Genomic DNA, 12,453 nt, shown 5'->3' with positions numbered 1-12,453 from the left:
TGTATTTAAAATTACAAGTCGTTTAATTCAAACAAAAAGGACGAATTTTTAAATCAAGAGAAAAAACTTCAATCGCTAACATTTTAATCAAAAAACGTCGAATTGAACAAAAAATAGGTGATTTTTCTTAAAAACAGTCGTTTTTTTTAAATTTCGAAATATTGTTGTTTTCAGTCTTTGCTATGAGAAAATACAAAAATTTTATAAACATATGTACTTTGACACGTCCTTTCAATAAACAATAATGAATAACTGATACTTTGACAAAATTTCACGAATGAACTATAATAATTTATTATTAATTTAAATTAAAATTAAATATTCAAATTATTATTTTTCAAATATTAAATATGAATTTTCGCAGAACTCGGACCCGAACATGTCGCGCACTCTGGTGACACAATGGGAGAGTTTGTAGTGTGGTAAACTCTCTTGACCCTCGGCGTGCAGACATCTTGCCTCCAATCCATGCACCGAAGCGGCGAAGCGCTGAAGCGAATGGACGTGCAAATCCGTGAGTTTATTTACAGCAGTATTTACAGTGTAGTCGTACGGAATGAGACTATCTTTATGCGTTTTTCCTATGAAAACATTTAATGTGAGACTTTCATGTTAGTCTCTCGATTTCAGATTTTCCGTAATTACTGGTAAGAGAGATATGCGTGAAAAACTACTATAAAACTCAATTTTACGATACTGTACTTTTCTTAACTATAAATTAAAAACGCACTAATTTTTATAAAGTTTGCTTCCAATTATCAATGAAAGTACAATTCAAAATATTTGAATTCGGAATGAAGGTTTAGTTATGTTGAAAACCTTGCCTATTTTTAACTGTATGATTTTTGAATTGATTCAGAATGTTATTTATTAATTATTATCTACCTATATTTTTATTTCCAAAATAAGGTTTATTAAACTCTCCAACTAGCATCGAACTGTTGACATGTCGTCTGGTTTTGTAATTCCTAGAACTGCTGGCCCACGCCGTTTCTCAGGGTGCAGGGCGAGAGACGGTTGCGCGTCTCTCACCTAGGAAGGGCCGTCGTGTGGAAGTATTCAATCGAATATATTGCACAATATTATGCCTTCCAATTGGAAGCGGTTCAGGCGGTCCTGACTGTTTATACGTTTCGAGGGTACCGATTTAGTAACAAGGCCAGTGCGAGGCAACCCCCCCCCCCCTCTTATTATATGAGGCTTGGAGTATGTATCACTCCTTAGTTTGATTTTTAATTAACTATATCATAAATTATTATTAAAAATAATAAAATTGTAATTTTTTTTAAATAGCTGATATTCAAGAAAAGTGTATCTTCCTTCATTCTTGAAAAAATGCAACAAAAGGTGCATATGCTTTACGTAGGAAAATTTTGAATCAAAAGACCGAATGACACAATTATAAATTGGAGTATTCTAAAAGCCTCTCAGTTTCTTCAAAAATACTAACTCGTCAATGCAATATCTAACGACAGCCACCTTTTTCCTACAAATAAAAAGAAATATAATTATTATTTTGTATCAAAAAAATTAATTACTAATTTGTTTTTTATCCCGAAATTTCTTTCTTCATCACGCTAACCCCATTATCATACCTTAATATTTTCTTCCAGTGAAAATATGTAATAGAAAATAGAAAATTGTTTAATAAGTGAATGAATTTTCTATCCAAGAAATTTAGTTTAGAACTTACAAAATATAATAGGTTTAGCAAAAGATCGTAGCCAGAAATTTGGTTCAAAGGGGGGGGGGGGGCGTAGTTATAGTTTAGATTTTTTTCACATCTATGTATAGGAAAATGTTAGGATTCGCGGAATTTCGGGGGGAGGGGGCGTTGGGCCCTATGGATGAATACGGCCCTGGTTTAGAAGTAGAAAGTATATACAGTGAAACTCTTCTATAGCGCCAATTTTGGGGCTGACGGTGGGTGGGAGCTAACTCATTATAGCCCGCTACGCCATTGTTTGTTCATGCTTGAGTGCTCGCCCGAGTCACATCTGCATATCCCGCGCTATCCGCGCAACTCCTGTGACACCTACATGCGACGATGCCTCATTTCTCGGAAGGGCTATAGAAGAGAGGGCTATTGGAGAGTTTCACTGTATTTATATTTTCTTCATTTTATATCGCATGAAATATAAATTATTTATTTTCTTATCAACTAAATTTAAAAAAAAATAAATTATATTTTGCTTCGCGACACATATTTCGGTTCATTTTATATCTTAAATTACAAATTACATGAAAAATAAAACATCACAGTGAAAAAAATTTTTTTAATGTTTATTACTAACTCTAAGGGGCAAAGATGTTCGTTTTTCCTTTTGACTGTGAAATACCAGAATCGGTAAAAAGTTCGAGGATAGTTGGAAAATTTAACGAAACTCATGTTTGTAAAAATGTTAGTAGATTATAATCATTTGTAAATATAGTAAAAATCCTTCAATAGCCCTCCCTTCAATATCCTTTCCGAGAATTAACGTCGCGCCGCAAGTAAGTGTAACAGTAGTTGACGGGGGGGGGGGCTGTAACGAGTTAGTTCCAACCCACCGTCAGCCTCAAAATCGGCGCTATAGAAGAGTTTCACTGTAACACTGTTATATATACAATTACAAGGACAAATATTTTTGGAATCAATTTAAAAATCATACAATTTAAAATAGTCAAATTTTTCAATGTCACTAAACCTGCATTCCAAATTCAAATTTTTAAAAATTTTACTTCATAAGAATCAACGGATGTTTAGTTTTTAGTTAAGAAAAATAGAATCTCGTAAAATTGAGATTTTAGTAAGAAAATCTGAAATCTTCGAGACACTAACATCATTCTCAAATAAAACGTTTTCGTAACAAAACGCAAAAAGATTTCTCAGTCTGTCTGAGATATAATAATGTAATTAATATACGTTTAATAATGAATTGTATTTAGTCAACACTGTGAACACTTTGCTGTAAATCACCTCATGGATTTGCAGGTCCGGTCGCTATTTTCGCGCAACGTTTCTGATTGGTCAACGCCTCATTCCGGCCATTCCGGGATTCGGCCGTGCTGAAAGCTGGATTGGGGGCTTGAAAATCCTAATTGGTCCATGTGTCAAAATGTCAACATCTTTATATCTTGTTGACCAAAATAATAGATTTTTGCAAATCATAATTTCATGTAATTGATTCTTTTCTTTATCGATTAGTTTACATATCAACATTTGTGCGGCCTCTTTTTACTCTAATAAATAGCATCTTTTCAAAAAAGCAGTTCATTTAATTTTGTGGAAATATTTTGAACCACAATTTCACTTTTTTGTCGATAACGAGGAGAATTCTACTTTGCAACAATCTGTTTTCTGTTTGTTGGTGTTTTTTTTGCGTCGAAAGATAGTATGTTCATTCCCCTGACGCGTTTTTTGGAAAGTTAAAAGCAAACATTTTATTGTCAAATGTAAGGTTAACTGGAGATACTTTATCCATAGGCTGTGATACCAAATTTTCTCGGCAGTACAAGATTTTATATTTTTTCTGCCACGAGCTAATTTACACTCCTAATGCTCAGGTAAATATTGCACCATCATAATGCGTGTGTAATTTTCAATTTTTATTTCGCAGTAACTTTATAAGTACTTTTTCTTACGGCTTATTTATAAACCGTAAACGTTCCATCGACGAAGTCGAAAATTGGTACAGATTTCGTTGCTCGTTTTTATATTTTTATTAAATATGAGAACTAACGAATTTTGGAGGATGGGATTTTTATTGCGTATTTTCATGAATTAAATTTTATGCGATTTCTTCAGGAGTAAGTGATGATCTTTCAGAATACGGTGATGCGAATAAAAAATGAATCCTGAAAAATTAAGCGAAGGCTTATTGACAGAAGAATCAACATCTCAAATCGAAAAGCAAAAGCCGATTGGCGTTGAAATGGCAGAGAAATATACAAATGGTGAAACGAAGGTGAGAATTTTCGAAAATGTTGTGATATTTATTTATAAAACATATAAAACCCCAGTATTTGACGCGTTACCGTTACTAAATTGACATTTAACGATTCAACGTCGCCATTAAAACAAAATAATAAATGGAATGCGCCATATTTTTTTCGTGCTAATTTTGTGCTTTTAAAATTTCGAGAAAAATATGACGACGCTAGCTGGGTAACGACTAAGCACCCCACCTGTGCGAACTCATTAAAAATTATTATAAACCGGGAAAGAATTTATATTTTCCGTTATATTATAAGAACATTTTATTTGAACTTTATTGCTCTGTGAGATTTTTTTGTGGACTTGAGTTTGATTGAACTGTTGAGCCCAAAACATATGTAAACAGTGATTTTCTGAATTAAAAAAAAAAAATGGATTTATGACTTTTTATTCGCATACTCTCGGTTATTTACAAATAAAATTATTTGTTTTAAAGTTAAACTGTTTTGTTAAAAATTAAGTCTTGTTTGATGAAGGTTTATCGTTTTAGTTACAAATTCATTTCTTTGGTTGAAAACTGAGCTGTTCCACTGAAAACTTTTTTTTTATTAGATGTTTTTTGGTTGGCAATAATTTTTTTAGCTTAAAATGTAACTATTATTATTCCAGTTTAATATTCAATAATTTTAGTTAAAAATTCACATCTGTATTCATGTTTTGACTTAAAGTTTAATTATTCAATTTTTAATGGGAAATTTCGCTTTTTTAGTTAAAAATTCGTCTTTTTTTGTAGAAGTTCATCTTCTTGGTTGAAAATTAATCTTTTTGGTAAAAAATTGAATTATTCTAAATAAAAATTCATAATTTTAGTTTAAAATTCAAATTTTTTTTTTGTTTGAAAATTCAACTACATATCACAGTTGAAAATTAATTGTTTTAGTTTAAAACTCTTACGTTTGGTTCAAAATTAATTTCTTTTTTACTAAAAATGTTACTATTCCGTTTTGGGTTGAAAATTATTATTTTTTCAACTCGAAATTCAACTATTTGGTTGAATATTTTTCGACTTTAATTTAAAATTCATATATTTTGTTTAAAAAATTGTATTTTTTGGTATAAAATAATCTTTTTATTTGAAAATAATATTCTTGTTTAAAAATTCATCTTTCTGGTTGAAAATTCAAGTGTTCCAGTTAAATATTCATCATTTTAGTTAAAAATTTGTCTTTTAGGTTTAAAATTTAAGTATTTCAGTTGGATATTTATAATTTTATTTAAAAATTAATCACTCGTTCAAAATTGAACTACTTTGTTAAAAATTATTTTTGATGTTTAAAGATTCATTTTCTTTGGTTGAAAAATGGGCTGTTCGATTAAAAACTTGTTTTTTCTTTAGAGGTTTTTGGGTTGAAAACATTTTTTTTAACTGAATATGTATCTTATTCCAATTTAATATTCCATAATTTCAGTTAAAAATTCGTCTCTGTGGTTGAACATTAATTTTTTGTCTGAAAATTTAATTATACAATTTTTAGTTGGAAACTTCACTTTTTTAGTTGAAAATTCGTCTTTTTTGATACAAATTAATCTTATTGATTGAAAATTAATCTTTTTGGTCAAAAATTCAATTATTCTATTTTAAAAGTTCATAATTTTAGTTGAAAATTCAGTTTAAATCAGTTTAAAATTCAACTATTCCAGTTAAATATTTACATTTGTATTTGAAAATTCATCACCTTCTTTGAAAAGTTAACTATTTTTTGAAACTTAGTTTTTAACTCATTTCAATTGAAAATTCATCTGTTTGGTTGAACATGAGTTTCTTAACTTAAAAAGTCATTGTTTAAATTTTGGTTGACAACTTATCTTTTTTGGTCAAAATTATTATTATTATTTTTCATGAATGCAATTAAATATTCCAGTTGAAAATTCAATTTTTGAGTTTAAAACTCTTACGTTTGTTTCAAAATAAATTTTTGTTTACTAAAAATGTTACTATTCCGTTTTGGGTTGAAAATTATTATTTTTTCAACTCGAAATTCAACTATTTGGTTGAATATTTTTCGAATTTAATTAAAAATTCATGTATTTTGTTTAAAAAATAGTATTTTTTGGTAGAAAATAATCTTTTTATTTGAAAATAATATTCTTGTTTCAAAATTCATCTTTCTGGTTGAAAATTCAAGTGTTTCAGTTAAATATTCATCATTGTAGTTAAAAATTCGTCTTTTAGGTTTAAAATTTACCTATTTCAGTTGAATATTTCATAATTTCAGTAAAAAATTCGTATCTGTGGTTTAACACTCATTTTTTGACTGGAAATTTTATTATTCAATTTTTGGTTGGAAAATTCGCTTTTTTAGTTAAAAATTTGTCTTTTTTGGTAGAAATTATTCTTCTTGGTTAAAAATGAATATTTGCGGTCAAAAATTGAGTTATTCTAATTAAATATTTATTATTTCAGTTGAAAATTCATCTTTATAATTTAAAATTCCACTATTCCAGTTAAATATTTACATTTTTATTGGAAAATTTATCACCTTTGAAAAGTTAACTATTTTTTTAAAGTTAGTTCTTTTTAAAGTAATTTTTTTAACTGAAAATTTAACTCATTCTAATTGTAAATTCCACATTTGTGGTTAAGAAACCATCTGTTTGGTTAAACATCAATTTTTTAAACTTGAAACTTGTAAATTTTTTTGTCTGAAATTTCAACTCCAGGTTCTAATTGAATAGACATTATTTTAATTGAAAACTTAAGTTTGGTTCAAAATTAATTTTTTAACTACAAATGTTAATATTACATGTTCGGTTGAAAATTTGTCTTCTTTAATTAAAAATTCATGCCTTTTGTTAAAAAAAAATATTTTTGATAGAAAATTATATTTTTTTCCAATTGAAAATTAATCTTCTCGTTAAAAAATTCATCTTTTTGGTTGAAAACTCAAGTATTTCAGTTAAATATTCAACATTCTATTTTAAAATTCATCTTCTTGGTTTAAAATTGTACTAATCCAGTTGAAGATTCATAATGTTATTTGAAACTTCAACAATTTGGTTGAAACTTGAACGATTTTTGTGAAAATTCGTTTTTTTTTCTTGAAAATTAATTTTTTCACCTGAAAGAAGAACTATTTCATTTTTTTGTGTAAAAAATCGATATTTTTTAGTGGAAAATTTTAAGTATTTGTTTCAAAATTCCGTTATTTTGCAATGTTCAGGATGTCCGCTGGAAGGGCAAAGCGGGAAATGACCGTGACTTTTTTGATACCGGGAAAAATCGGGAAATGACAGTTAATTTTTTTATCGGGAATTTGACAAATTTGTAGAAGAAAAATCTGTCGGAAGTTCGATTTCAACCATTTTAAAAATAATTAGTTGAATTATTATCTTTTTTAACTATGCTATTATTCACTCCACAATGCATAATTAAAAATTTTGGATAAAAAACATTTTCATTTCATAAATACATAAAAAAAAAAATAATTTTTTGAATGGATCTATACTTTTAAGTATTAAAAAGCGTTTAAACTTTGAACGTTGCAATTTTCAATGATGTATTTGAAAAATGTTTAATTTGTAAGTTAAATTGTTGAATTTTGATGTATATTTTACAAATGAACATTTGTAGAAAATAATTCGAGTAATTTAAGAGATATTAAGGAGTTTTGAAAAGATTCAAAATTATCATGCAAATTTTCCTTAAAATATTTGTTATATAGAAGTGTTTAGTTAAAAAAAAATTATTTCTCAATTTTTAATGTTTGTAGCTTAAAATTTCTTAAAATTATATAATTTTGAAAATGTTATTCATTTATTGATTTTTTAATTTAGAGCTGATCCTGAGTTCTTTTAAATTGTTTGGAATTCCGTTGAATTATTTGTATTCAATTGATAAAATAATCAAAGGATTTGAATTATTTTAAAGTTTATTTTGTTCTTTTCTTGGCTTTTTCAAGAGCTTCAAAGAATTCTAAAGGATTTCGAAAGATTTTAAAGAATTTGAAATATTTTAGAACCTTTTAAAAGATTCTCGGGAAATTTTTATTTGTTTTAATTGTTTAAAGGGATTTTGAAGACTTTTAAATATTGTTTTTAAATAATGAGATATATTTGTATATCGTACCTTGAAATCTGATTTAAAATTACGATTATTGTACAATCCATTTCGTAACATTGAATTCTAATTCTTCAATAATTATAAATTGGTTTATAATTACGAAATAATAAATTTGATATATTATTCTTTTATTACTTATATATGCTTAAAAAATGGTATATAGGGTGACGAAAATATATCAGTAAAATCTCCATTGAAGGATATCAATGACTCAAATGAAAAAGAAGTTTCGAAGAATGATTCTTTTGATAAAAATAAGGATTCAAAGCATAGTAGTAGCTTAGAACGAAAAGAGAGTAGTGTAGAATCAAAAGATAGTGATTTCAATGCATCTGAGAAAATCAAGACAAAAAGAGGAAAATCAAAAGGTAAATAATTATTTTCTAAAATATCATTTATAGCTGCTACCTTCGCACTCAAATATTATAATTTTAATACCTAAAAATGTTATTATAAATAAAAATTCAGCACAAACAAATGGAGAGAGTCGAATCTCAATGGAAAAATCCGAGGAAAGTTCCGACGAGGATTCGAGTAAACGGCAAAAGATGAGTGATACTCATCCGGACTCGGAAATAGGGGAATGTTCAGGATCAAAAAACGATTCCTCTTTTCGCAAATTGCAATCTAGATTCAAGAAACGTTACTATCGAAGCAAAAGTTCAACAGGAGAGGAAGAAGCAGGCGAAGCTTCTTCTGCACAGACGTCTGACGTCAATCTGGAAGGTAAAAGATGTTTTTTCGTCACTTTTTATATTAAAAATATAACTTTCGTCACTTTTATAATAAATTATTGCGTTTGGTATACACTATTGAATTTTTTTATGGGGGTTTAAGGAATTTAGTAGAATCACGGAAGATATTGAACGATTTTATAGGGCCTGTAAGTTTTTAGGATATTTGAAAGGTTCCATGGGATTTTATAAGGATTCTGAGGATTTCATTGGTTTTAAGGGATTTGAAAAGCTCTCAAAGTAGTGAAAAAAATTTCCATGATTTCATGAAATATCTGACTTCACTTTTTTTCAATTTCATTTTCACTTCACGGGATATTGTCATATTAGAATGGATTTCATAGGATTTCAATAATATTCAAATATTTCAAGATATTCATAATCATTTTAGAGAATTTCTAATATTTTAAGATATTTTAAAAGATTCCAATGAACTTTACCAGATTTTCGCGGATTTCAGTAATTTTAAGGGATTTAAAAATCTCAATATATTTCAATAATTTTTCCAGGATTTCATGAAATATCAGATTTCATTTTTTTTTCAATTTCATTTTCATTTATTGGGATATTACCAATGATTTTAGAGCATTTTTAAGATTTTAAGATATTTTAAAAGGTTCCAAGGAACTTTATCAGATATCCGCAGATTTCAGTAATTTTAAGGGACTTTAAAGCTCTCAAGATAATTTAATAAGTTTTCCAGGATTTCAGGGAATATCAAATTTCATTTATTTATTTATTTTTTTCAATTTTATTTTGATTTGACGGAATTTTATCACAGTTTTACGGATTTCAAAGCATTCATTCAAAATAATTGAAGAATTTCATAAGTTTTCAAAAATAGTTAAATATTCCAAGATATTACCAACGATTTTTGAGAATTTAAAAAATGTTAAGATATTTTAAACGCTTCCAAGCGATTTTATTAGATTTCCCAGGATTTCAGCAATTTTGAGGTATTTGAAAATCTCAAGATATTTCAATAATTTTTCCAGGATTTCAGGAAATATCAGTTTCATTTTTTTTTCAATTTCATTTTCATTTCACGGGATATTATCCTATTTTAATGGATTTCATAGTATTTCAAAAAATTCATATATTTCAAGATATTACCAATGAGTTTAGAGAATTTTTAAAAGTTTAAGAAATTCGAAAAGATTCCAAGGTACTTTATCAGATTTTCGCGAATTTTAGCAATTTTAAGGTATTTTAAAATCTCAAGATATTTCAATAATTTTTCCAGGTTTTCAGAAAATATCAGATTTCATTTTTTTTTCTTCAAATTTTATTTTCATTTCACGGGATTTTATGACATTTTTACTGATTGCAAAGCATCTTTTCAAAAGAATTGAAGAATTTCATAATATTTTTAAAATATTTAATTATTCCAAGGTAGTACCAACGATTTTGGAGAATTTTAAAGATTTTAAGATATTATGAAATTTTCCCATCGAATTGATAAGATTTTGCAGGATTTCAGTAATTTTATGGGATTTAAAAGCTCAAGATATTTCAATATTTTTCCAGCATTTTCAGGAAATATCAGATTTCGTTTTTTTTTTAAATTTTATTTCACGGGATATTATCCTATTTTAATGGATTTCATAGGATTTAAAAAATATGCATATATTTAAAGATGTTACCAGCGATTTTTGAGAATTTTAAAGATTTTAATTTGAAAGATACCCAGCGATTTTATTAGATTTTCCAGGATTTCAGGAAATATCAAATTTCATTTCTTTTCAATTTTATTTTTATTTCACGGGATTTTATAACATTTTTACGGGATCTAAAAAGTATTTATGAAAAAGAATTGAAGAATTTTATAATATTTCAGAAATATTTAAATATTACAAGGTATTATTACCAACGATTTTGGAGAATTTTAAAGATTTTAATTTAAAAGATTCCACGCGATTTTATTACATTATCCAGGATTTCAGTAATTTTAAGGAATTTTAAAGCCCTCAAGATATTTCAATATTTTTTCCAGGATTTCAGGAAATATCAGATTTCATTTTTTTTCAACTTTATTTTAATTTCACGGGAGTTTATAACACTTTTACTGATTGCATAGGATTTCAAAAAAATTCATCTATTTCAAGATATTACAAAAGATTTTAGAGAATTTTTAAAATTTTAAGAAATTTGAAATATTCCAAGATACTTTAACAGATTATCGCAGATTTCAGTAATTTTACGGGATTTTAAAATCTCAAGATATTTCAATATTTCAATTTTTACTGATTTCAAAGCATTTTTTCAAAAGAATTGAAGAATTTCACGGGATTTCAAAAAAGCTTAAACATTTAAAGTATTACTAACTATTTTAAACATTAAAAATTGTTTTAAAATATTTTAAAAGATTGCAAGGGATTTGATTAGATTTTAGAGGATTTTAAAAGCTCTCTAGATATTATAATACATTTTTCAGACTTTAGGAAATATCGCCACATTTAATTTTTTTTTCATTTTACGGGATTTTATCACATTTTTATGGATTTCAAAGAACTTCTTCACAAGATTTGAGGAATTTCAAACGTATTGAAATATATTTAATGATATTACCAACGAATTTGTAAGCTGTTGGAGATTTGAAAAGCTTCCAAGGAATTTTATCAGATTTCTGAGGATTTCCAATATTTTAATGGGATTTTAAAAGCTCTCAAGGTATTTCAATAAATTTTTTACTATTTCTGGAAATATCAGAATTCATTTTCATTTCAAGGGATTTATTACATTTTTACGGATTTCAACCAATTTATTCACAAGAATTGAAGACTTATATGATTTAAAAAGTAATTAAACATTTCAAGGTATATTAATAAATTTTTCAGGATATCAGGAGATATCAAATTTTTAAATTTTCATTTTCATCCCACGGTGTTTTCTAACATTTTAATGAATTTCAAAGAATATTCAAATCTTTCAAGGTATTACATACAAATTCCTCTAAATTTTTAAGATATTTAACTAAAGTCGAGAGATTTCAAAAGATTAAAAAAAAATTGAGATACCTTAAGGTATTTTTAGAAGATGTCCGTAATATTAAATGATTTCAAAGGATTTCAAATGTGTTAGATGATTTAAAAAACTGCAAAGGCATTTTTAAAAGATTAGAACAATTTCAAGGGGTATCAAAGGATTTGAACATTTTTAACGTATTTTGAAAGATAACCAGGCATTTTCGAAAGATTAAATCATTTTCAAGGATTTTCCAAGAACTGAAGAAATTCGTAGGATTTCAAAAATATTTAAATATTTCCAGTTATTACCAATGATTTTAGAGAATCTAAAAGATGTTAAGATGTTTTAAAAGATTCCAAGGGATTTTATAAACTGTCAAGGTATTTAAATTTCAGGAAATACCATTTTTATTTTCATTTCACGGGATTTTATCTCATTGTTAAGGATTTAAAAGAATTTATTCACATAAATTGAAGAATTTCAAAAATACTAAAATATTTCAAGGTATTGCCAACGATTTTGGAGAATTTGAAACATTTTAAGATATTTTAAAAGATTCCAAGCGATTTTATCATATCAGCATGAAAAAAAAACACAAACCCAAGACGACTCTTGGCTCCAGTTCTACCTCCCCCCTCTCCCAACCCTCCCTTATTAACTGAAGTTTTTGGTGGGACTGACGTTAGAACTACAATCTCCACCATATGACGATTTGA

The 12,453-nt window shown here is 27.1% G+C and overlaps 1 protein-coding gene across 4 annotated transcripts in view; it reads left to right on the top strand.

Moving 5' to 3' along the window:
- The first annotated feature begins 3,056 nt into the window (after positions 1–3,056).
- The window catches only part of LOC117178336 (DDB1- and CUL4-associated factor 8-like), a 56,505-nt gene continuing 47,108 nt past the window's right edge, over positions 3,057–12,453 (top strand). For 2 of the 4 annotated variants that reach the window (XR_004467828.1, XM_033369752.1), the window contains exons 1-4: positions 3,092–3,546; positions 3,788–3,947; positions 8,200–8,404; positions 8,505–8,762. Coding sequence is in view for 3 of the 4 variants with exons in the window: in XM_033369752.1 (XP_033225643.1) it covers positions 3,831–3,947; positions 8,200–8,404; positions 8,505–8,762 (580 nt within the window). In the remaining variant the exon portion in view is untranslated. Of the gene's footprint in view, positions 3,547–3,787; positions 3,948–8,199; positions 8,405–8,504; positions 8,763–12,453 lie in introns of all 4 variants that reach the window. The other 2 variants (XM_033369748.1, XM_033369751.1) reach the window with 2 other exon arrangements.

This window comes from Belonocnema kinseyi, chromosome 8 (assembly GCF_010883055.1).
Source record: "Belonocnema kinseyi isolate 2016_QV_RU_SX_M_011 chromosome 8, B_treatae_v1, whole genome shotgun sequence".
Classification (NCBI taxonomy): domain Eukaryota; kingdom Metazoa; phylum Arthropoda; class Insecta; order Hymenoptera; family Cynipidae; genus Belonocnema; species Belonocnema kinseyi.
The sequence above is the reverse complement of the archived record's forward strand: the minus strand, read 5'-3'. Positions and strand labels throughout refer to the sequence as shown.